This window comes from Lissotriton helveticus, chromosome 6 (genome assembly GCF_964261635.1).
Source record: "Lissotriton helveticus chromosome 6, aLisHel1.1, whole genome shotgun sequence".
Classification (NCBI taxonomy): Eukaryota; Metazoa; Chordata; class Amphibia; order Caudata; family Salamandridae; genus Lissotriton; species Lissotriton helveticus.
Genome location: NC_136067.1, coordinates 852099375 through 852126350, shown reverse-complemented (window position 1 = coordinate 852126350; position 26976 = coordinate 852099375). Strand labels below are relative to the sequence as shown.

General features: G+C 44.0%; 1 protein-coding gene across 3 annotated transcripts in view; it reads left to right on the top strand.

Annotated features, from left to right (window-relative positions):
• Positions 1 to 26976, top strand: part of LOC144763144 (uncharacterized) — a 268884-nt gene that overhangs the window by 33267 nt on the left and 208641 nt on the right. For 2 of the 3 annotated variants that reach the window (XM_078648465.1, XM_078648464.1), the window contains exons 3-4: positions 1804 to 1931; positions 8747 to 8860. In XM_078648465.1, coding sequence (XP_078504591.1) covers positions 1804 to 1931; positions 8747 to 8860 — 242 coding nt within the window. The remainder of the gene's footprint in view (positions 1 to 1803; positions 1932 to 8746; positions 8861 to 26976) is intronic. The other variant, XM_078648466.1, reaches the window with a different exon arrangement.

Below are 26976 nucleotides of genomic sequence, written 5' to 3'. Positions count from 1 at the left end.
CTCACAGCCTTTGACATGGGGAAGGTGGGCGGCCTGTTCCCTGGGGGTCACATTCTTTCCATAGAGGAGGATGACAGATTCAGGGGCTGCAGTTTCTTGATGCGCTTTAACATGTGTAGAGTGAAGTCTGCCCTGCGTGCGATGTTCCCCACGTACCCAGTGGAACCAGATTCATTCCTCCCCCTTACATTGGTCTAGAAAGCTCAGGTGGCACTCACTTGATCTCTGAACTGTACAAAGCCTGTGTTCAGATGCTACCTGTAGAGGACTCCAAACTTAGACGGGAATGGGAGGCAGACACGGGAGGGGAAATTTCGGATGAACAATGGGCAAAGTGCTGCGAGGCCAAAATGGACACCTCACTCAATAGCCAGATAAGCTATTCCATTTCAAATTTCTCCACCGGGCCTACTTTACACCAGCAATCGCCCATAGGATTGACGCTACTAAACCACACCAATGCTTAAAATGTGCATCCTCGCACGCTGACTGTATACACTTGGCATGGACTTGTCCCCGGTTACACACATATTGGACTTTAGTTCATGAGACATTAGGGAAAATAATTGGGATCCCACTTGTCCCCCTTCCTGAAATCGCCCTTTTGGGGTATACTATTCAGATTTCCAAGAAAGTTAGGAAATTGGCTTCCCTGGGGCTACTACAGGCAAAGAGGGAGGTGGCCATACATTGGGGCAGGAAGACGGCCCCTAAGTTGCAGGATTGGCTTACTAGCTTGACCTACTGCAACACGAATGCGGTGGAATACGCCAGCCGCATGCCATCGGCGTCTCGCCCCAAGGACATTTGGGGACCATTGAGGACCTACCTAGACACGACTCAGCAGACTACCATCTCACAGGTAGACAGTGGTATTGTGCCTGAGGGAGTGGGCTGAGAGGAGAGTGCACGGACATACGACTGATTGAGGGGGTGCACAGTGAACATAACATTTTACCGGTGCTCTGCACGTTTCTCATACAGGGAGAGCTTTCAGCATGACACAGTGGATGGGGTCACATGGGGGGTGGGGATGAGGCTGGGGTCCTGTGTTTGTTGTATTATTGCCATTCCACTGATTTGGATAATGTTTGTGACTGTGCTGCAACTGTCGGGGACGTTGTGCTGTTTCTATTTGTGTTTGTTGATGCTATATTACATGCAATGTGTATCCTATCCTTTATTTGGAAAATAAAGTGTTAAAAAAAAAATATATATATATATATATCTTTTTTTGCTAAAACTCAATTTTTAAATTTTTTTTATCCTCCATATAGTTTTATCAGTAAAACAGCATGTTAGTGGGGAAGTTTGTGGCAATTTCAATTGGAAATGTGCTGTCTGTAAATGACAGTGCACTACAACATACTGTTTTAGTAGTATATTTATTAAAAGTTCGTTTTTTAAACATAAAATCAAAAATATTCCTGCCCGCCCTGATGACAGTGCTATTAGTCAACTAAGAGGCAAATCAGGGGTCATGAGGGCCAGATTCGTATTATACATGGAGCAAACATGTTCTGGGTTTTATAGAACCATCTTTTCGTCGCTCACAAGGTCTCTGTATTGAGTTGGGGTGTGCCTTTTATCGTGTGATATATATATATTGTCCTCAGTGGATTTACTTGTGTTCTCTACAGGCCAGAAGAAAAGAATAGCAGCATTGTAGAGAGTGTAATTTTAGCATATCATTTCTGGTCAAGAAATGAAAATCAGAGGCTGTGGGCGATGCAGCATAATATTCACATTAGTGGTTATAAAAGTTGACCTTGTTAAACCCTGAATGCATTTCTTGATTTTTAGACGGATTCCGTAAAGTCATACAAGACGAAACTGGCACATTCAAGCAGGAGCGAGTTGGAACTGGCAAATACCACCATCCCTTTTTTAAGCAGGGCCAGGAAGAGTTGCTGGCCAGAATTAAGAGGAAGGTAAGGGATGCATCCATTTCCTCAATTGTGATTAGTAACCCTGCAAAGGTTAGTCCTGTTTGCATTCAACACATACAGAGTATATGGTTTTACAGAAATCATTGGGCATAATTCCATAATCTGCACAGTGTAGTACCCAGGTGTGGAATTCCACATATCTTTTAGTTTTAATGAAAACCAAATATCATTCGAAGATAACTAAATATACATGAATGTATGTAAAATTATTACAAGGCCACCATTGGCTAATTAGTGGCCCCTCGGCGTAGGTTCTCATAAAATGTGTGGCGCTAACTCTGCAGAATATAATTTGGAGGAACTTGGAGTTTGTATGGGCATTGCTCTCCTCACTTGACCTCTGTACAACGGGCATTGTGCTAATTTGTGCTGAGCAAGAATGGGTAGTGATGTAGTTCAGTTTCCAGATAAGTTGATATATACGTTTTTAATCATGCCAATCTTTATGACCTTTTTTGTTCACGGAGCCTGTATTTTCTGGTGTGTCATTTCTGAGCTTACCTGTGTTTAAGTTTTCAGAGCACTGCGTATTGCTAGGAATCGCTGTAGCACAGGCGTTTAAGGGTTACGTTCCTTGTGACAATGAGCATCTGAGTGACTCAATATAAATATTTTAGAAACTGCTTTTTATGCGCCACCTGCTTCCTCGTCCGTTTTCCAGAACAACCACAGAAGGTGTGGGGGCAGAGATGCTAGCTTTGTGATTGGTGCAGAGGGGTTTTATGATGTAGATTGCACATGTTCTCTTAGACCTGACCTGCGCTACTCAAGTGACACTGGCCACTGCACTAGTTCATTTCTAGATTAACTTACTCATGTTCCCCTGTCCTCCTTACCTGTCCTTTCCACATGGGTTGTGTTAGATACCCACTGACACTGCATACTCCAAGTTTCTGTAGATCAAGAATCTTACTCTGAGCGGTCATGTTGTTGCTTATAATAACCCCCACCCAACTCTCTCTCAATCCTTCTTCACAGAATTAGCAAATATATAAGTCTGCTCCTGCAAAATAGAAAACATTATTAGTCCCTTTCTTCACCAGGCAATCCCCTCTTATACCTACATCTGGTGAAATCTTAATGGACCATGTGTTGGAAAGTGGGTTATTGGTAGGGGCAAATGTAGGTATGCCGCTGGCAATAAGGCCACTAACACATGGTAGGACCCAGCATACGACTTAGAAGATTATTCCTCTGCTCAACCCTTGGTAACGTGGCTGCGAGCAGATAGGCTTAACTTCAAAAACAGGTATGTGAAGCATTCAAAAACACCATTTCAGTAAATAATTAAGACACAGCACAAAATAAAAATCCAACACCAATTTATAAAAATAGGTAATATTTTTATCTTTTAAATGACACCAAAACGAAAAGAATTCACTGTAGGGAACCAGAGATATGATTTTTTTTAAGATTAGCCACTTTCTAGTGCTTAGAAACCAACAGTGCCCCTTTTAGTCATTTCGTTTTCTCTGACAGGGACACCTTTAGACGCTGTTCTGGAGAATCTCACCAAATGTGTTGTGCGCCTTCTCCAGCAGGCGGGTCCAGTTAGAACCCCTTCCTGAAGTTCTGCTTGTGGGTCCTAAAGTATCCAACACACAATCCAAGGTTCTGGAATCTCCAAGAGGGTCCTTGAAAGTGTGAAACTTTAACTCCACAATCCACTGGTACTCCAGGCTGGGAATTCATTGTGGGGATGGCCAGGTGAGCTCTGTTAACCTATAGCTTGCAGGGAGTCCACTCTTTAGTCCTTTTGCAGCAAGGTAATCCACAGGGCTGCAGTTTCAGTTGGTGCCGTCTTCAGAGGTTAGGCCTATGAAATCTTTGCACAGCAACACTTCACAGCAGGGCACTTCTTGCTTCAGTAAGTTTCAAGCAGAAGATCTGGGGGGCTCTGCCCTTCTCAGATACTTATTCAAAATTCTCTGGGTCAAGCACCAGGTCACCTTTGACCAATGAGAGCAGAATAACTCCTCATAGATATGACCACATCCTGTAGAGTGAGGCATTATTTTGTCCCAGAGTGCACCAATCTTCCAAATCCGTAATGGCTGATTTTCCAGCAAAGAGGTAAGAGCTGGCTAAACACCCCCCCCCCCGGATGGCTTATCTCCCCCCCCCCCCCCCCCCCCCGGGATGGCTTATCTCCATGGACTCTCCCCCTACCATCTGCATATACTTCCTTAAGCCTAGCCCTAGCCCTGACTCTGGGTAAAGAGTGTCAGAGTGTAACTGAAACCCATGCCACCCCTCTGCCTTTGAAGAGCATGGTTTACAACTCCACCCCCTGGCCTGGCATTCCTATAGACCAGCATGCTGCCTTCCCAGCAGAGTGGTTAACCAGAAGGGTTCTCTATCACCTCTTCAAAGCAGCCTGGCTAATCCACTTAACTCTGACCAATTAGGGCAGACCACTGAAAGACTGAATTTGGAGTTACAAACAAGAAAGTCCTATAACTTCTTGTATGTACACTTTAGGAGAAATTCAACAATATAATATTGTTGGAATTACTACTACCATTCTGGGCAGTCTTTGAATGGTCCGGCTAGTCCTCTCCTATCAATATTTATTAATCAATAACTTCCTACCTTGTTAACCTATGGGCCATGGGGTTTGCAATGGGGACAATGGCTTGGGCCCGTTTTCTAGCACCAGGGCTTATAAAAACATATTTTATAAGTATTCCCCTAATTTCTACAAGACCCCCACCCCCTGTGCAACTAGGGGAGACTTTAGAGGTTCTGCATCTGCAGAAATATTGCAGATCCTCCTTACCCAGTGCTCCTTGCATCAAAGTCGAATTTGAGCAGCACTTAACTCAATGTGGGGAGTGAAATGTGAAATTTCACTTTACCCAGACATATAAAAACTCATTGTATAAGGGTGTACCTTATAGATAACTGACCCCCCACCCCTGGGTTACCATGGGGAGACCCTGGGAGTCCCTAATATGCCATTTGTAAGTGCCCCTACCACCAAAGTCGTGTTTGGGCACAATTTACTGTTTAAAAGCAGTCCTGGCACCCCATGCTGCTTTTAAACTGACCTCAGGCTTCATCAAAAAGCTGCTGGCCTCTAAACTGCCATGCCTCAGGGTACTGGGGACTTCTAGGTAGTTTCAATCCCCTGCCCTATTATATACTAGGGGCCTATGGGGTAGGTCATGCCAATTACAGGGGTACCCTACCATACCATAGTGTACTCTAGTGTATGTTGGGTGTTTTAACTGTATTCTAATGTGTTCCTTTCAGCTCAGCACTGGCCCTGGGCCTGGTTAGGCAGAGCCCAGGTCAGTCAAAATCAGTTACCACCAACATTAGTCAGCAACAAGTTGGGGAGTGCCCAGGGCACATGATGACTTTGCAACACCATGTTTTGCTCAAATGGACAGCATGATCATCCTCCTGTCATTTATGCCAATATTAGCTCTTACTCTAGACCGGCAGACATGAAGCTGGAAGGAGAAAGACCTTTAATGGTGTGATAGGTTATATGGACGGGGAGAGCTTAGCCTGTAAAGACTGGGTAGTCTCCTTGCAGTAGCATGCTGATTCTCACCCAATATTCCTGAAAAATGGCAATTGAGAAATGTGATTTTCCCCAGCACTCCCTTCATGACAAGATGTGCTTGTGGCTGGGGAAAATATCCCTGCTTTCTGAAGAGAAAAAAAATCCACTAATCTGGCAAGAGGAAGGGAAGGATGGGAGTGTGTCTTGGCGCTAATTTGAGGGTGAAGTGTTTGGTGTAAAGGCCTTTACAAAAATCAGGGTGTTGGGAAATCAGCAAAGACATTGCATTACTAGTATTAAAAGGGGATCAGTACTAATGCAGGGAAGGTTGGAGGTTATGTTTTAAGTAGAGACCTTGTACCATGTGTGGATTTACATTTCAAGGATTATGGGTTTATACCAATGGCAGTTAAAAGAAAACTTATACTGGTGACTGCCTAAGACATTGGTCGGAATTGGACATGTTGAAAAGGCCCCCTTTTTGTCATGGTCACCCCCACTGTTTCCTCACCAATACTGATGTTTTTGACTGGAAGTGCACTGGAAACCTGCTAATCAGTCCCCCAGTGCCATGCTCTTTCACTAAAACAAGGTAAAAAATACAATTGTGATACAGTTGGCATGCACTGTGGCACCCTGAAACCCCCTAGTAAATGGTACCCATGGTACCTAGGGCAGGGGTACCACAAAGGGTCCCTAAGGCTGTAGAATATCTTATGCCACCCTAAGGGATCCCCCCATACAAATGTGAATGCAGAATGCCATTGCAGGCTGCGTGGCATGGTGCAATCCATGGTAAAATCACGACATGGCACACATCCCTGTGTGTCATGCCCAAGTCACTGCATATGATATATGTAAGTCACCCCTACAGCAGGCCATACAGCCCTGGGGCTTGAGCAGATATGCCCCTGTGATGTCTAGTCCAAACTACTAGATATTGCAAGTGAACAGGGAAGCCATGTTAAGTTATGTACTGGCCACTGGTCATTACGAGTTACCAAGCTACATAATAACATCACTGAAACCTAGGGTGTTAGATATTAAACACCTTGTCTTAATGAACCCATACTGATTCCAGTATTGGATTTATTATGACATGCATCTAGAGGGCACCTTAGAGGTGCCCCCTGAAGCCTACTAGTCTTCTAGTGTACTGGCTGACTGGTCCTGTCCAGCCTCCCACCACAGATGAGTTTCTGAACCCCAGGGATGAGAACCTGCGATCCCAGGAGGTCAGGAACAATGCCTGCTCTGGCAGGAGGTGTTATCACCTCTACCAATCAGATGGCTAGTGGATCTGCATATCAAGGACTGAGGCTTCAAAGCCTCTACCGCCTTTGATGTGCAACCTCTGCTTTGTCCTGACGTGGGGAATGCCATCCCTGCCCTGAGGGCCATTTGGCATCCAGGACAGGTGGGAAATTAGCTATACAGTAGGTGTGTTGCACACACAGGCTAGTCACACTCCTAAGGTGGGTTACCTAATGTGCTCCACAAAGGAAGGGTTCCTACATATTTTTTTTGATGTAACTAGGAAATCTGGGACAGGTATATGCTCACTCCTCATAGAAAGTAGTCATATAGGAGGTGTAGTGACCCCAAGGGTGAGTAGTCTATTGGCTACTACCCTTCACTCCCCTTAACACCCTAAATCTAGTACTTAGGGGAGCACCTGGCATCAGAGAATCCGATTCGACTGACTTAAGAAAAAGAAGGACACAGAAGAGCTGAAGTAGCAAGAACTGAGGAGCAGCAACTGACTTGGCACCAGCCCTACCGGCCTGCCTCCTGTCACCGACAATTGCAACAAAGACGACTCGTCCTGCAGCTGTCCAGCCTCCAAAAACCTGGTAGGGCTGCCAGCACTTCTCAAAACAGCCAGTATCCCCGTGGAGTAGCGGAGCTACTTTCCTGCAGGCACTGAAACGCAAGGTCCAGCTTACCGAACTGCTGACCCCCAGCCTCACTAACGCAGCAGCCAACCAGGAAGAGGTGTTCCGTGCTCCCAGAGGTCAGCCCCACCTCCCCAGCGAGTAACGAGATGCTAGACCATCCAGGAGCCCTCTAGCACTAATACCTGGGGTACTGGTCCCCTTGTAGCAGCCAAGACTTGTTGGTAGTTCAATCCAGACACCGACCTTATATAGACCCACCAGCTTATAAGGGACGTAGCCCAGCTCTTACTTTGTGTCCCCATCTCCAGGTCGTCACTTGAAGCAAATGTCTCTGACCGCCATGACCCGACATCTCAAAGCATCTCTGCACCGGAGCACCACAGCCTGAGTCCAAGTTAACTGACGGTACCTCTAGCACCCAGAGACCCCTCAGACCTGAGTCCACCTTTGAGTTCTGTCAGCTTGTTCCCCTAGTCCGTGCCTGCAGCCTCTTTCTGCAGGCTCACTGAAACAGAGTGCCTCTGACCACCACAATCCGGCGGAGCAAAGACCACTGCTCCCACAGATCAAGCCCAGACCAACTAACGGTGCATCACAGCTTTAGCGACCCTAAAGACCCAAGCCTCCATTTGGGTTCGAACCAACTGGACCCTCAGTCTCCACTTGCCGCTTCTTTTTAGAGGTACCATTTCCTATTGAATTCAAGGATATGCCCGACATCAAAAAGTGGCTCTGCACCCGAATTCTCCAGAGCCGACCGAGGAGACCTGTTGAACCTTGGCCCATACTTACCTTAGGTCCTGAAGGACAGTCCTGCAAGTCCTTGATAAGTGGTCCGAGGCAGTCTATTTTAACATTGCCACAAATACAGTATTGTCAATTTAAATGCTAAAAACCTATCTTGAATAGTACTTACTGATCACAAAGATCTTGGTGCCTAAAAAAATATAAAAATCTGTGCTATTTTTATATCTTGGTGTCGGATTTCTTGAGTGTGTGTCCTATTTATTGACTGTGTTTGTACAACAAATGCTCAATTCTCTCCTTTAATTAGCTTAAGCTGCTCGACCACACTACCACAAAATAAAGCACTTGGGATTTTTGAAGAAAGCCCTGTAAACCAGCAAGGGTTGCCTGGACTCTCTACACTTCGTTTTAGTTCACTATATAGAGAGCCAGCTTCCTACAGGACAAAAAGAGAGATACCTTGTTACTGCTGAGTGGACAGAAAGCACCCCTACTAGTAATAAGAGAGAGAACCAGGCAAAATGGGGAATGAAGACGATAAATGAAATGGGAAAGGAGGGAACCTATAAAAGGAAAATATTTTACAAGAAACCTATTTTTTTAATTTTGTGAATGTCCCCACCACTCCTGTGTTTCAGGTTAAAAAAGAGGCCCCCAAAGCTTGTTGGCAACCTTCCATCGAGGGAGTGGACCAGCTCCACATACCGGAAGGATGCATGCTTCCGCATACTCGCCAACATTTTGTTAAAGAGGTAGGATTTGTGTTTTTTGCTAGATAAACACCATTTTGTCCTGTTAAGTAAAACATTTCTACATATGCCATAAAGTGCTGTAAAACACTGCTACCTAAAGAAAGGTGCATAATGGAAATCATTGAGTACATATGTGGGAATCACCCACATACATTGAGAGAGAATATACTCCCCATCTCATTAAACCTGACCTCATTGCATACCATCCCCACGTTCATATGCTCTGAGTGCTTACTTTCATCTTCGATCAGTATTGTCTTGTTTGATAGGAAGGCTGTTAGTGTAAGCGTAGGCATATTGGTTAAGAAAAATCACAGCAGTGTATATTCGTTTTACCTTCCACATTACTGTGGGACAAATGCATGAGATGCTGAACAGATACTTGACAATGGAAATATAAATAGTTGCAAGTATTATTGGGTAGTTACGCAATCCAGGCACACATAATAATTTTGATGAAAATATCAGTTATTGGGGTGCAGCAGTTTCCTTATGGAACAGGGTCATGCTGTGAATCTTGGTTTTGAAGTAAGTTTTTTAAAGTGTGCACCTCTAACTTAACAGTTTTGACATGGAGGTGAATTTCTTAAAGTAGATAGTAAACCTTTTATTTCATCCCTTTATTGTGTCAAGTGGGTTTTCTTCGACAAGGAAAATGTACCCTTGATCAATTCTTCCTTCGGTATAGCAAGCTAACATCATACATTTCTGTAAATCTAACAGCAAGGATAACAGATCCACTACAGACTGTTTGCGGTCTTAGGTCCAGCCTCTGGTTCTGTTATCTTTCCAGCCTAGTGCAGAAGAAGCAGATACATGCATGCTAACTACTATTTAACACTTTCCAGGAATCTTTGTGAAGACACTTTCAGGCTTTCTGCTGAAATCTCTGACAAACCAAAAAAAGTAGTAAGAGAATGTAAGAGGAGGGCCAGGGTCCTACTCGAGTGTACTGACGCAAGAGTGGTTGCTAATGCATAAATGTCAACTTTTAAATTCATTCAAGGGGAAGATATGGAAATAAACAAGATACCTCAATTTTAACTTGCATTGGAGGAAGCTGAAAGGATTTTTTTCTTGAAACAAAATTGTGTGGCTCCTCCCTAAATTGGGGGGGTGTTTTAGATCCGTGTGGGTTGCCGACTGCATGTAAGACCATAGAGTACTCTGTCAACCATATTACGGAAAAAGGCTAACAAAGTCAATTAGAACTTGGCAGCTGGCCTTTGCCTCCGCTCACCCATCAGGGGAACATACATCATATTTAACAATCTGCCATTACGAATGGAGTCATATTGGACAAGATGTTGCCCCTGGAAAAGCTGAAGCTCTTCATTAAAAGGTTAAAGCTGGATGGAAGGTCAGCATTTTTTGTTTTCTTCTTTTTTTCAGTCTATGCTGAATTCAGCATCATGCTTCCTTTCCAGAATTTAAAGTCACCAGCAGTTTGCAGCTTAAGCGCCTTGGAACACCTCTGTTAAAAAAAAAAGCAGATGATAAGGCAGTCGGATGTGAGCAACCCACCATAAAAAAGTTTAAAAAAATGTTTATAAGTAACACTGAAATGGACTGCCAAAGCCAAACATTGCTTTGTATTTTCGCTCTTGGACAGACTTGCCTCTGTTTCTCTGAGGAACACAAGAATTCCATGAAACAGGTTCTGGAAAAGGTAAGTAACTGAGTTGGAGGTGATCCAGCGCTCCTACTAAAATTCTGCATAAATGACTCTACCTACTACTATCAAACTTACCATACAATACTAGGCCCATATCAACAACAGAGCGACTGAATCATGAGGCGATTAGATCTAAATATGTTGTTTAAACTATCCACAATAAACAAGACCAGCTTGTCATTTAGTAAGTTTATTTAAACATATTCATGAAAACTTAGGTTTTGGAACTTTATTAAACACGCATTAGAAAATGTTATAAAGAGAAGTTTATTCAGCATTAATAAAAGAGCTTAATTCAAGAAATATTATTCATGAGCTGAAATAAGTGAAAATAAGCATTTCCAAATCCTAACTATTTTCCTGTCTCTACCCTCATCGCCTGAAAACAAAGTTATTATCAAAGACTTCTTTCCTTACGTGCATTTGTCCATCAGCAGAACACGTCCCTCTGGAATCAAAAAGCGCAAGCCAAATGTCTGCTGTCTGAGCTAATTCTTATACCCTAAAACTAAGCTAATCTTACTATTTTTCACATTCCAGCAGTTGAATTCTAGCTCTTCATTGGCTGAGCCATCTCATGCCACATTAAATTGTGACATCTTCTAGCTCATGTCCGGGCTTTTCACTAAGCCATTGTTCATGCACAAAATCTTGGCGACACTTCCTTAAGCTGTTACATTTTGTAGCAAAGATGTTCAAGCAATACAAAATTTGTTACGTCTCTTCCTTTCAACCTTGTGCTTGTCAGCTCTGAGCTTCCCGTGGCACCTTAGCAAACCTCTCCACAGAGTCACTTTTGGCAGTTCTTTTCAAAACATTTCAAAATAAAAGTTCATAGGCTTTTCATCATCTTCAAAATAAATTTTCTCATGTGGCTTTTTATCAACAGGCCTCTTTTCAGAAAGCGTCAGTTTTCTGTGCCACTTCTTCTTGCGTCACTTTTTAAAGCATTATTTTTCTCTGCAGCCAACTCTAAGCTTCATTTGTAAAACTATTATATAAACAAACATAAAACAAGAATTAATTAAGGAATTGACATTTGTTCTGTTACCCACCCACCTTTGCTAATTAATTAACCAATTAGTCTATATTACCTGGCAGAAGCAAACAAATAAAGCAGCGTTTGTATCTACCATTCTTTATTTAGTCCAGCAGGATTCTCCACATACCTGTATAAAATAAAAAGACACAACATAGACAAAAGCATATATAAAATAGGCACATGCCATTAATTGAACAGCCACAATTAATATTGACAAGACAATAGACAAACAAAACAAGGTTAGTTAATTATTTTTAAAACGTACTTGCTGCAACATAGAGCACATAATGTTAAACCCACATGTTTGTGAATGCAATTTTATTCTAGGTATGTTTAATAACATGCAGCAAACATTTTAGTTTTATTAAATATTATGGAAGTCTGACTTCACAAGCTTGAACAAAATATTGTTCATTAACCTGCTCCATCAGAGGAATGGGTAAGCCGTGTAATTCCCTTAGGAGTGATTTAATCTCAGGGAATTTACCTAGGACCATTCCTTCCATTTTCCTAACTTTGTTAACTGCTGCAGGGATGGTCTTCTCTGTCTTCCACAGTATTTCTTCACTATCTTCCACAGTATTTCTTCACCCTTCTGGACTGAGTCATCAGTATTGTTCACTCCACCTCTCTCAGTACATCCTGTATATCCTATCAATGACAAAATGTGGGCTAGGGCTTTGTTTAAATTGGGGCGCTGTTCAAGTTTCTCTGCCTGGTATTCAAAGCAAACCATGACTAGGGAGTAGATCCAATCCTATTTACTATAAACTTGCATATTCCTACTACTTAACAGTGCTTCCAGGTAACGTGCGTCTGCTGCTCTCTAAAACCGGTACAGTGCATATATCCTTTTTGCTTGTTGCGTAGCAGTGCCTCCTTATGTTGTGCCTCTGTTTGGATCTGGGTTTTGCTAACCGTGGCTGTTAAGCAGTGTTACAGGGCTTGCTTGTGTCTTGTTGCTTGTAGGTGTACTCCATGTAACATACTCTGCAGTATGACCATCTCAACTTCAGGGTACATACAGACCACTCATAAAATGAGATGGAGCTGTGCAACAGCTCGTGGTGTTGTTCAGTTGTGTTTGCTGCACCGTGCTTGAAGCACATCTTTCAACCTCATGCATTTCACCCCACACTTACCATACATCCCATATATGCCATTCCATGTCCAGCACCCTATCAGCCATGCCCTCCTGAACTGCACCTGGAACCTGATGCAACTGCAGTGCTTCATGACCTAGTCATTAGTACGAAACACTATATAAATCATCCAATACCCCAAACTGCATCCTATGATTTGCAGGCCCCTACCTCCAAGCCACTCTTCGACTTCTATTCAAAATATCATGGTTTGAAACTTTTGCCCCCTTTACATCTGTACTCATTCACTGTACTAAGAGTATGACTGCCCCTCGAACAATTCAAGAAGTCCTATCTGGAGTACAGCAAACTATTGGTATCTACTGACATACTGACAAGGTGATCCCCAGTTTGTTTGATGTTATTTAGATTTGTATGCATTTGAGCCCTATTCCTCAAACCCCATGATAAGTGTATGTAATCGCCATTTTACCCATTTGTGTGTACTAACTTTGCCATCTACTGTAATGAATTTATTTGTTTGTGGTGTGTTATTGGAAATTTATGCAAAGCCGTGCTGTTTAGGAAATGTTTGGAGATGTGCCTGGAAATGCAGATACAAATCCAGAATGCAGATTTTTAAATAAGAATTAAGGTTTTTTCCAGGGTTTTTATTATAGGGTTTGGTCCACAACCATACACAAAACAATGTTTTCCCTTCAGAACAATTTTATAAAACTATTTTAGGTCTCAGCTAGCGTAGGCTGCGCACATGCGCAGTCTCGCTGGTGAGAATGAATGATTCTGAGTAGCGAGGGTTAACCCTACCCCTCTTCTCCATTGGCTGGCCTCCTGAACGGCGCCCAGCCATTGGAGAAGAGGTCTCAGTGATGTCATTCTCTCTCTGTAAGCCCCGTCCATTTCAGATTGGGGGGCGTGTTTTTTCAGTTTGTTGTACCCTCTTCTCCATTGGCTGGAATGTAAACAACAAGTCAAAAACATGCCCGTTGTTTACATTCCAGCCAATGGGGAAGAGGGGAGAAAGAAAAACACGCCCCCCAGTCTGAAAAGGACGGGGCTTACAGACTCCTGCTGCCCGTCTCGCTGTCGCCCTCGCCTGCTCCTGGATCAGCAGCGCAACTCCTCCAGGTCTTCCCAGCCTCCCCCTCCTCCAGAGGCGTCTCTTCCCACCATACACCCTTTTCCCCCGGGTAATCTCACTTTCCTCTATCAAACAGCACACCTGTCGGGAACGGTTAGAGGCCCCTACCCTCCTGACCACCCTTCGGGTACTGGCCGCTCACCTCTCCCGGTCACGCGCCCCTCACGTCATCCCCTGCGTGCTGCCCTCTTCCTCCGGGGGTCCTTGCACGGCCCCTCATCCGCCGCTTCAGTTCCTGCCCTGGCACTTCGTCACAGCCCCCTCAGCAGCGTCTCAGCCCTTTTTATTTTTTTTTTACCCCCTTTCTCTGTCTCCAGCCCTCACGGCCGCCGTTGCCGTTCTGGCGTCACACACGCGCGACCACGATGGGCAAAAACCGACCGGGCGGCCAGACGGATATAGCATCAACGACAGAAGGTGACTGCCATGTTGGATGAGATATGCTGGAAGGAGCTGATCGAGAAAGAGGTTTTCACCCAGGTGCCCTGGAAGGCCAAGTACGGGCAGCAGGAGCGCCAGCCGCTTCCCATCCGGAGGAGGCGGGTGGTCACCAACCTGCCCGGGGTCACTAACTAGCTGCCCCTGATCCACGCGCCAAGCAAAGAGGAAGAGGAGAAGCGTGAGGAAGAGCGGGTGCCCCCCGAGCTGGGCAGAGGCAGCAGGGGCACCCTCTCCCACGCGGAGATGAGACCCGCCACGCCCCACAAGCGCACGTTGCTCTATCAGCGCTTCTCCAAGGAGGGGCAGGGTTGGTCCATGTACCTGCAGAGGCGGAAGCTGGAGAGCCCCGAAGACCAGTTTCAGCACCCCCTGCTGTCATCCTGGGAGTATGGATGAAGGCTAGGTGAGAGGGGGGACCGCAGATACTCACTCTGTGCCCTCTATTACTGCATCTTAAAAACCCCATATCCCGACCCCTGATGTGTGTGTGTGTGTGTGTGTGTGCGCACGCGCGGGTTGGTGTTCAAAAAGCGATACCATTAGCCAGATGCTTCACACCTATACTGTCTGCGCCCTAGATCACTGCTTCCTAAATTCAACACCTTGAACCTTGAGTGGGCGTCGTGTGCGTGAGCCAGCGTGCGTGACAGCTTAGCACGCAGCTGTCGCATATGCAGTCTGCTCCCCGCATCATTGCACACTGTCTACATGTGGGGTGGGAGGGGGCACTGTTCACAAACAAAAGTTTGCATAGTTATCACAGCGTCTTGTGTGCATGTTTTCTAATGCTGGTCATTTCAGAACAAATTTCTTTGTCTTTTTCTCTATAAGTTGTGTATGTTCTGTAAATGTGTGCCCTCCCCGCACACATGACTGGATGTCGTAAATGGAGTATGCTTGAGTTTTCGAATGTGCAGTAGAAACCTGACATGCTCAGCTTCAGTTGAGTGTAAAGCAGGGTGGTATTTTTGCTCCCTCCGGTCCACACTTTGCCACATTTTCTACACTTTAAATGTTGCCAGATGGAGTAATTTATAAGCTCAAATGCTGTTCAAGTCATATTTGGTGCCGTCTCTCCCCGCCCCCACACCGCTTTCATTTTCTACATCACGTCTTGTTTCCTGCTAAACCTGTGCCATCTGTGTGTGTGTGTGGCTCTGTGTGTGTGGCTCAGTTTATAATACCCTACTCAAACTATTCTAAAAACTATATCTACAAAATACTACTCACTCATTATTACTCACTATATCACTCTGTACTATAGCTATCTAATACTCTACTACACTTTACTAACTACTCAATCTACTACTACTACTACTGTAAGCTACTCACACATTACTCAATCTCTACTACTCTCTAATACTCTCAATTCACACTCTACTACTAACTCAACTAATCACACTCTAATACACCCTCTAACTACTCTCTACTACAAGTCACACTCCTCACAACTCACTAAATTAAACTATCCACAATTTTATACTCACTCTCTACTACTCTACTACACTCTAATACTAAAAAGTACTAACTAACTACTGCTCTCTAATATATACTCTATTTTAAGTCATTCGCTACTCACTCTACTAAATACATATACTACTCCATATACTATCTATAACTCACTACACTGCATCTATTTCTATATAGTACTTTTCATTACTCACTACTACTCTGTCTCTACTACTCACTAAATCCTACACTCTCTCTGCACACTATCTACTACTCTCTCTATACTACTCTCTAGGTGGCAGTGCAGGATCGAGAGGAGCGAGCGAGGAGCAGGCGAGCTGTCACTGCCGCTGGACACCCGGGGGGCCCCCAGTGGATCTAGGACCGCGGAGAATTCGCAAATCGCGGTAGAGACCCGGTTTTCACACGGCCTGCACCCTGAGGTCCGCAAACCGTTGACTGTTGCCACTCCCCTGTCACAATATAGGATGAAAAAAATGTTTTCCCAAGACACACAATTTTACAATTTATATGCACTAAACAATATTAATGTCTACAATAAAATATATCAAAAACATTATTAAAATGTCATTATTCAACAATAAAAAACATGGTAATCACACAATGTTTGATTATAAAATCATAAAATCAGACACTACAAATAATAACAATATCCAAAGAAATCACAATTATTCACATAACATCATTATGACCAGCATAATTGGGACAGACAAACAGGCTGTATGATATAGAGTTTATCAATTACTATTTGTACATCCAACAATCTGTCTGAGACACTATTTCTTATACATTCAATCAATTTGTATTAGGAAAAAAGTGTTCTTTATAGGATTGTACTTTAGTATGCGTCGACGCGTTTCGATGGTTTGTTGCTTGTCACACCATCTTTTTCAAGACAATCAATATATTCTGTCTCCAAGGAGATTTATACTCATTCATTCCCTATAAGGATATAGAATGTATAAGTCACAAAACCATATAAACTATGTGTCTCATTTCTAAAAGGAACTATTTCTCTATACAATTTAACACAGAAATAAAATTAAACCACATGTTTTCATTTATATGCGCTAACTGTGGCTTAGAATCGCCATTTCTAACATCTCTGGAGTCTCACATATTGCTTTGAGAAAGATTGTCATACCCCCAATATGATGTCTTGCATGGGCGATCTCCTCACTGCTCCTTCTCTATACCCAGAAATGAAATCATATGAAATAATTTTAGACATAGGTGTGTACCTGTGTTGTGTAGAATTAAAGCCTCACAACATAGGCAGCCTCCGGTAAGGAGCGAGCAGCCAGCGAGGAGCCTGCGTCTACACCCGGGCAGGGCGAGAGCAGGGTCTGGAGCGCGGCCTCTGCTATCAGAGGCTGCAGATTGTTGTGCGCGTGTGCCCTGCTCCTGATCGCCCTGTTATCTCTCTTCAGCCTCCAACTCAGTCTTCCCATTCAGCCCCCCCAAACCTTCACTCACCAATGGGACATATAGGCTGGACAAGTGGAGTAGTTTAGCTCTTTTAAACCACACAACTGTCTTATCCCATAGCGAAAGTGTGGAGAGTCATCCCGAGTTTCACCTGGAGAGAGAGAATAGCCTTGAGTATCCTTGACCTGGCCATGCACAGTTGCAAAGGAGGGGAAGAACCCCTTTGTAGTTAGTAGTCCGTTACTGATTGGACACAGTACAAAACCGGTGATTGGGGGCAGAGTTGGAAGAGCAGAGGGGTTGTGTAGCGGGGTTTTAGCAGGGTCCAGCACAGGTTAGTGCACTCCTGCTCCCCCGCTCTTGGTACCCCACACTCATCAACCATCAACCAAAAACAGAGCGGAGGCTGGCTGTAGCCCACTGAGGCCAAACCTCTCAATTTATAAGAGCCACAGGAGTTCCTTTACTCCATAAGAAAGCCAAAAACTTTTAAGAAGGAATCCTAGCAACATTATGCTACAGTTACATCACAATGCAGTCCGGAAGGCTAAAGAAAGAAACAGCAAAAACCCGAACAAAGATCTTACAGAGTCACCCGGGGAATCGGAGTTGGTGCAATCCCCTCCCCAGGCACCATTACTGCCCCCTCTACAGCATCACGATTATAAACCTAGCACCTCGGTCCAAACAACCACGACGGAAATAATAACCTCTCCAGCGTCCCTCACCCAACATCATAATACGCAGGATGAAACAAGTAATGATACAAAAAAGAGGACCCTCGGAGATCATTTTAAGAAAAATGGATCAAAAGCCCAAACTCTAACCAACCCCAATGAAATATCGTCTGTATTAGTTCAGCCCCCACAAATTCTTCCCAACACCGACCTAGTTCAGATTAAAGTGCAGGCCCTGATCAACAAACAGCTCCACAACCAGGTCACTGTCACATCTCCAGACAGTTGTTCCACAAGGGACGTACTCCATAAGTCAGAAAAAAAGGGGTCAAGATCAGTCATCCAGTCTGGAGACATGTCTCCTACTTTACAACAAGCGCTTCAACTAAACAAGGATCAATGTTCATCCCCAATATCAATTTCAAGTGATGACGACTCCCCTCTAAACACTAGATTACCCCTGCAGCATGAAACCTAACCTCTCATAGATAACTCTGTCTACTCTGGAAACAAAATAAATTCTACCCCCAAGCAGCGCAGTGGACCAGAACTACTCCGGGTATCATTAAACCATTAACGCCAACAACGCCACCCGCCTTGGTCCACCAGGAAACTCCTGAAGCCAACCAAGGGGAACGCAATGATCACTCCCTCATGGACTTATCCTTCTTCAAAACAGAATCAAATAAAACAAAAGATAAGACTGAAGGCCTCAACCCCATAGCATTTGATTTTACCGCCGTCTGGCCCCAGCTTTTACAAACTCTACATTCCACAGTATCGGCTTTAAATTATCACTCAGATAAACTCGATCTACAAGTTGACCTTTTAAACATACTAGCAGTATACACGGCAGGGATTGACAATACATTGAAAGGCTTGAACGCCTTAATTACAAAAGCACAATCCAAAGTCAACCTGACCCAAGCGATATTCTGCTGCTCACCAATCATTGATAGCCTGTCAACGCTTCCCCAGTTCCTTGCCCTGGTCTTGACAGACATAAGAAAATTACCATCAGGTTTGCAAGATACACCATATCACTCATGCCTGCTCACAAATAACGTAACTACTCAGAAAGTTAACGATCAAAGCATAAACCATAATAAAATCAGCGACAGCAACAAGGTTTTACCAGCAAAAACGGATATTCAACTGACCAACGCTACAGTACCAGTACCGTTTTCAGATAATCAAGTGGCTCCCAAGGAGTTCAGTATCTTTCAAACCGCCAAATTAAGCAATAAAAATAACATCACCTTAAAAACAGAAACACTGCTTACGTCTGAGACACGATACAGTAAAGGGGGTGGTGATGGACAGAGTATTCCGAATTAATGCAGGACACTCCTACCCAGTCAGCAGATCAGGGCTTGATCCATCACCGTTTTTTAGCTCACTGCACCATCCCAGTTCAGAACCTGGCTATATGCAAATTAGTCTGTCCCTGGCCCAGTGCATCATGGGAACAGGGCAGACCAAACTACCAAGCCAATTCTTCACTGGAAAGGAAACAAGCTTCCGGGGACCGGTTTCTGGCATTACAGCCGTCTTCGGCCCGGCTTGCTTGAATCCTGATGGTGCAGTGAGCAAGGGACTCGCATCCGAGTATACCCTACCACGCTTATGGTGGCCAAAACGATACAGTAAAGGGGGTGGTGATGGACAGAGTATTCCGAATTAATGCAGAACACTCCTACCCAGTCAGCAGATCAGGGCTTGATCCATCACCGTTTTTTAGCTCACTGCACCATCCCAGTTCAGAACCTGGCTATATGCAAATTAGTCTGTCCCTGGCCCAGTGCATCATGGGAACAGGGCAGACCAAACTACCAAGCCAATTCTTCACTGGAAAGGAAACAAGCTTCCGGGGACCGGTTTCTGGCATTACAGCCGTCTTCGGCCCGGCTTGCTTGAATCCTGATGGTGCAGTGAGCAAGGGACTCGCATCCGAGTATACCCTACCACGCTTATGGTGGCCAAAACGATACAGTAAAGGGGGTGGTGATGGACAGAGTATTCCGAATTAATGCAGAACATTGTTGTAAATAATTTTGTCCACCCTAAGCGTGGAAGGGTATACTCAGACATGAGTCCCTTGCTCATTGCACCATCAGGATTCGAGCAAGCCGGGCCGAAGACGGCTGTAATGCCAGAAACCGGTCCCCGGAAGCTTGTTTCCTTTCCATTGAAGAATTGGCTTGGTAGTTTGGTTTGCCCTGTTCCCATCATGCACTGGGACAGGAACAGACTAATTTGCATACAGCCAGGTTCTGAAACTGGGATGGTGCAATGAGCTAAAAAACGGTGTTGGATCTAGCCCTGATCTCTTGACTGGGTGAGAGTATTCTGCTTAATTCAGAGACTCTGTCCCTCACCACCCCTTGTTGTAAATAATTTTGTCCACCCTAAGCGTGGAAGGGTATACTCAGACATGAGTCCCTTGCTCATTGCACCATCAGGATTCAAGCAAGCCGGGCCGAAGACGGCTGTAATGCCAGAAACCGGTCCCCGGAAGCTTGTTTCCTTCCCAGTGTAAGAATTGGCTTTTGTAGTTTGGTTTGCCCTGTTCCCATCATGCACTGGGACAGGAACAGACTAATTTGCATACAGCCAGGTTCTGAAACTGGGATGGTGCAATGAGCTAAAAAACGGTGTTGGATCTAGCCCTGATCTCTTGACTGGGTGAGAGTATTCTGCTTAATTCAGAGACTCTGTCCCTCACCACCCCTTGTTGTAAATAATTTTGTCCACCCTAAGCGTGGAAGGGTATACTCAGACATGAGTCCCTTGCTCATTGCACCATCAGGATTCAAGCAAGCCGGGCCGAAGACGGCTGTAATGCCAGAAACCGGTCCCCGGAAGCTTGTTTCCTTCCCAGTGTAAGAATTGGCTTTTGTAGTTTGATTTGCCCTGTTCCCATCATGCACTGGGACAGGAACAGACTAATTTGCATACAGCCAGGTTCTGAAACTGGGATGGTGCAATGAGCTAAAAAACGGTGTTGGATCTAGCCCTGATCTCTTGACTGGGTGAGAGTATTCTGCTTAATTCAGAGACTCTGTCCCTCACCACCCCTTGTTGTAAATACGTCTGAGACACGGCAAGATATTGACACTCGAAACGCAGACTCGAGGTCAAGACCAATGAATAAACCCCTTCAAAACCAACATTTAAGCAAAAGGGAAAGGAAGAGACTAAGGAAAAAAACGCAATAAATGCGGCACAGTGACAGAAAACACGACTAATGTCCCCCCCCACCCCCTCCCCACTACGCCGAAAAGGACAACACACGATGTGGCTCAATCAATCCCGCGAGTTCTGATAGCATCTTTTTACTATCACAAAATTCATCTTCGCAAGTACCCACAGAGTCAACTAGTAAGATGTTATCATCTCCCGCCAACAGTAAAAATCATGAGGATACATCCGTGGCTAGGGGCGAGGTCGTAGTAAAGTCCCCATACCAATTGACCCTAGATGAGTCAGGAGGAGCCATCAAGTCGGAAACATTGCCCCATATGGTTAAGATCAGACCTGAAGACCCGATAGCTTCAACAAATATGGTAAATTCATCAAGGGATAACAAAAACCGGGAAAAGATAGACCAGCATGAGGACGAGTGTAGGTCAAGACGCAAAGAGAATTTTCAAATAACACTATTAAAGAACCGGGACATAATACAAACGGGCAAACATTCCCCCAAGATTGAGGACCACCAACCTCAAGAAGAACAAGTGGTACACAAGCAACAATTACATCATATCCAAAGGAGAATTAATTTACCCCAGACAATAGATAAAAAGAATCACAAGACCCCCGGCCAGATCTCGACAACAACAGATCGAAAAACTAAATTGTTATTTATCCCTGAATATCACACCCAAGGACCACATGACATCCTGAACAGAGGGAACATTCTGAAACTTTTTAAAAACATCCCTGAACTGTGCCATATTGAATCCAACGATATAACTTCGATTGAATTCAACCCCTTCGGAAGTAATCAACTCAATGAACCAACGTTAATCACCTGTTCAACCGCAGTAATCAAGGAGCAGGTTCTAACAATGTCTGATTTACTTAATACATGGGGAATTAAAGCAGTTCGACAAGCGGAACCAGGGTATCCATCGGTTCTCGCAAAATCCCCAACCTTACTTGATCAACCAGAACCTTTATCTCTTTCAATATTAAGATCCGCTAAAGGCGATCCCCAAGAAGGGCCATATGCACTGAAACAGAGGAGGTCAAAATCAAGGCGTCTGACTGGGCGTGGCTGCCAGCGGCTCTGGACCGGGGAAACCAAAATTGAACCAGCACTCAACCCGGTCTTTCAGTATGCTCTTGGAATATTAACGGCCTCACTCCGAAACTTCAATCTACCAATGTGATAACATTCTTAACCGCATGCGTGCGGGCGGAATTCCGCTCGTACGCTGACTTTTTTAAAAGCGCACTTTACGTGACGAGCTGGGCTCGTCATGAGCGTGCGAGGAGGCTACCTCATGACGAGCCCAGCTCGTCATCAGCGTCGAAGGGGTTAAAAAAACACAAGGTCATATTATTGCAGGAAACATGGTCCCTGGTCAGTCTTCCAATAGAAGGATACCTGGAATATAGAGTCAACGCTCAGAGGTCACATAAACCTGGCCGACCCAGCGGTCTTTCAATCTACATCCCAGTTAAGCTAAATGTTAATATTGCCCAAGTGACATTTAAGGAAGACTGGATTGCTGGTATAAGGATAGACAGCCCCAAACAGACTGACCAACTGATCTTGATCAACGTTTATATTTCACCAAGTATTAGGGAGAAAACAACGAAGTTCAACCATTTAATCCAGACCCTGTGTAACCTAGAAAGTAAGTAGAAAAGACCAGCCTGCCTAGTATCTGGTGATTATAATACAAACCTCTTTCAAGAACTTCCTGAAGAATATGTTGCACCATGGCCAGACATTCTAGAACAAACAAAACCTACCGGCACCAAGTATAGCAAACAATGGCGAATACATGGTGCAACAACTCAGTGCCCTGGGCTACACAATCCCGAGTGGACGTTTCCTAAGGACAATCCACCAAATTGGACAAGATCAATTGGTCATATTCACTCCTTCCTAGACTACACCATCTGTAACAAGGACATCCTCCCCCTGATCGAGAATTATGCCATAGTCGCTCAAGGTTACAGTGATCACCGTCCTCAAGTGATCACCATGTCATTTCACTTAGCACATCATGCCACAACAAGCCAAACCTCAGGAGGGGATTACACCGAAAATCTGAAAAGGCTGAAATGGTCAGATCCAATTATACCAGCAATAATGGGTAAATGTAGAGTCCTGCAAGACCTAAGGAGCACCAATGAACCATCGCCAATTACAGCATGGGACACCTCCTCCCGGGAACTGCTCAAAAACTTTTCTCGTACTTCAAGAAAAACAAAAAAAATGCAACGTAGCAATAACAAGAGATGCAATTAAGAAATTCAAATCAATACATAACAGTACGCTAAGACATGCTCGTAGGCACCCAGGGGAAGATCAGATATTCAATAAATATAAGGTAGCCCAGAAAGCACTTCGACAAGCAATATTCCTCTAAAAAAACAAACGTTCCGAACAGTTTTGGCTAAAACTGACTCAAGCAAGTAGAAGTCATAACCCAAAAGCTTTCTGGTCACTCGTCAATTCCAAAACTCACAAGCAGGGAGGACAAAGTAGCGCCAACATCTCCGAAGCCGAATGGGTATTCTATTTAACAACCCATTTCGAGGAACAAGAAAAAGAAGCTGGTCCACCGGTAAAGTCCCCAGTATTGGTCCAACAACGCAACTGCCGCCAACCATTAGGCACAATGGATGCAGATTCACTAAAGAAAAAAGCTGAATCAAACACAAGGACGCCACCTGCAACTAATATTAAAACCTTGCTCCAGCCCCCAGAACAATTCCAACATGTTCTTACAAATTTTGGAACCATCATGTATAAAACTGTTCGAATCATAACTGAGGGTCGCGCAGACGGAGCCCCAGGGCCAAGTGGGCTACCACCAGCGTTGTTTAAAAATCACACAGTATTCTGGGCCCATCAACTGGCACCACTTTTTTCCTACTAATGGACCAATTCGGTATTACCAGAATCGTGGCGTGGCGCCAAAATTATAGGATGATCACCCTACTGGACGTAGAATCAAAATATTATGCCCAAACTGCTTCTTCAAGATCTGGGGTCTTGGGCAACAAAAAAATAATCTAATACCTTTCAACCAGACAGGACTTGTGCAAAAATCAGGCACCATAACAAATTTGCTTGCAATATCCGTCTTGTTGGAGAAATCGGCTTCCTCAGGAATGTTAATGCATGACTGCTTCGTGGACTTTAAGGCCGCCTTTGACCGCGTACCTCGTAGTCTTTTATGGCTCAAATTGCGGAAATGGGGGATTCCACCAATTCTTCTACGAGCAATAATTGCGCTACACACCAACACATGGATCCGCATAAATCTTGGGGACGGATCATATACCTCAAGAAAAATCCCAACATCACGCGGAGTGAAACAAGGATGTGTATTAGCGCCCCTTCTTTTCAATCTCTTTATCTCCGACCTGTCAGAGTCACTCAACGAAGTTAATTCTCATCCTCCAAAACTTGCCAGGGTAAGAGTCAGCAATCTATTGTACGCGGACGACTTAGTGCTGCTGAGCCACACCAGGGTAGACCTGCAGAGGCTCTTGGATCAATTGTCCCTTTACACCACCAGGAACAAACTGGAATTGAACCTAACAAAGACAAGGGCAATCACCTTTCGGTCAAGGAAATATAGAGGAGGCGGCTGGCTGTACAATGGCAAAAGTGTTGACAAAGCCATCTCATATAAGTACCTGGGGTCCACATGGATAGAAGGGGCTCATTCTCCAAACATAGAGACGAGGTAGAAGCCAAAGCTTTGACAATCCAGGTGGCATTTAAGACACTTGCCAGGCAACTGTCTGGGACTAGTCTGACCCCACTCATAACAGTTATGAAGGCAAAAATCATCAATTTCCTCACTTACAGCCAGGAGATCATGCAAGGGAAGGGAACACCCTCGTGAATAAAATAACAACAAGAATATTCAAACAAGTGTTGAGCCTTCCGAAATCTTCATCTCCTGCTCAAATACGTCTCGAGTTTGGCCTTCAAGACCATCAAGCAGTAGGGACCGGAGCCTTCATCAGGCCGTGTAACAAGCTGCGTACCTCCAGAGAAGGAAGCCTGGAGGCTCTTTTGTGGCAGGAAATCTCAGCCAGACAACTTGGTAGATCATATTGGCGTTATCTACAAAACTCCCCAAAACTCCTGGACTCAGAAGAAATCTGGGGATCGAATCCACCGCAGCAGGCTCTCACAATCCACATTAAAAGGAACGTCCGCCTTTGGTCCTTCCATTCAGACAGAGCCCAACTGGCCCAACGTAAGCATGCCTGGACAATTGTATCACGGTTTCAGCCTGGGATTATGGCCCCATATCTGTCATGTACTTATTCTGTGCTATGGAAAAAAAGATTCATGGAATACAGAATGAGTGAATGGCTGTTCCTGCATTGCCGAGCCGGCAACGCGTAATCCCTAATATAATGTGCAGGGGTTGCGGGAGTGGCAAGGAAACGATTGAGCATGTGGCATGTCTCTGCCCGTCACTACTCGACGACCGAAAAATCTTGTTAAAGTGCGAATGGAATAAACTTGGCATCCGCCCGCGCCGACAAGCTATCATTGCTTCAGTGAATCCGTACAATTCACTGCTCAATATCCGGTTCACTAAGTTTATGACAAGAGGAGTAAGAATATTTATAATCATAGAGAGCCAGCAAGTAAATAATAGTCAATTGTAAAAGGGCGGTCTAAGCCCTCTGCTACACTAAATATCAGCTGACAACTGCCTTTTTTCACACAGATTACCTCTCCCCCCCCCCCCCCCCCCTCCCGTGCGCCTGAAGAACATTTAAAGCATTATATGTAGGGCCTTCACCACATTAATGGACCCGCGCTATCAGCGGGATCAACCACTCTTCCTCAACGACTAGGGTCTTGGCATGTGACCTTAGCAGCTGGTAAATCATTGCCAGTTATCAAGTTGCACTGATCAGATGAAGTTAACATTTCACTAACATAGATGGATGGCCAGATCTTTTTAATTATTTATGGATGAATCTTACTTTTTAACCCACGGTGATGGTACGAATGGACTAAACGGACACCCTCAGGAGGATTCCAAGAGAAAAAAACAAAAAAACTAAATTAACGTTTTAAAGCGAAGACACAGCTCCGAGACAAAATGCGTGTCTCCTGCACTATGTGTAAATACTTTAGTAATATCTATATACGTTTTTTTAATCTTTGATAAAAGTTTACCATTGTAATGATTTTTATTAATCAAACAATAAAGTTCTACTCCCCTCACTAATCTACACTACTCACTTACTACTATTGCCTACAACTCACTCCTACTCTACTCTATACAAGTACACTCTCTATTAATCAACTAGCCACTCTCTATTAACTATTAATATCTGCTAATACTCTCTACTACTCTCTAATGCTTACCTATTGCCATTGTAAATGACAATACCATCTATTTATTGGTTTTAAAAAAAAATGAAAACAATAACATTTGCAATGCCAATAGCTCTAACTTTAACAAAGACGAGACCATTGTTTTGTAAATGCTTGTTTTAAGTATGCATTTTGGAGCAATCCTTTTATTCACAGGAAAATAACAGCTGTCGAGCTTCATCAATAGTATGAGCATTATATTTAATAAAAGTGGCTTTAAAAATAGGGGATGAGGAACGTGTAATGCAGGACATATACAAATTACAGGATTTAAAATATTGAATGCTATTAATGCATAAACCACAAATTCTTTCTTTAGTTTTGACAGACACCCGTAATATATTTCCGTGGTAAAATATTCATTCTTAATAAGAGGAACAAGCATCTAATTCTGTAGTCTAAATTCCAAGTTAAGAATGGTTGGGATCTATTCAAAGTGTAAGTGCAACAATATTTATATTACCTTTTTTAAACAAAATTCAATATCATGCCAAGCACTAATGTTACCTGCCATGTTTTTTTCAATAAGCATTTTAATTG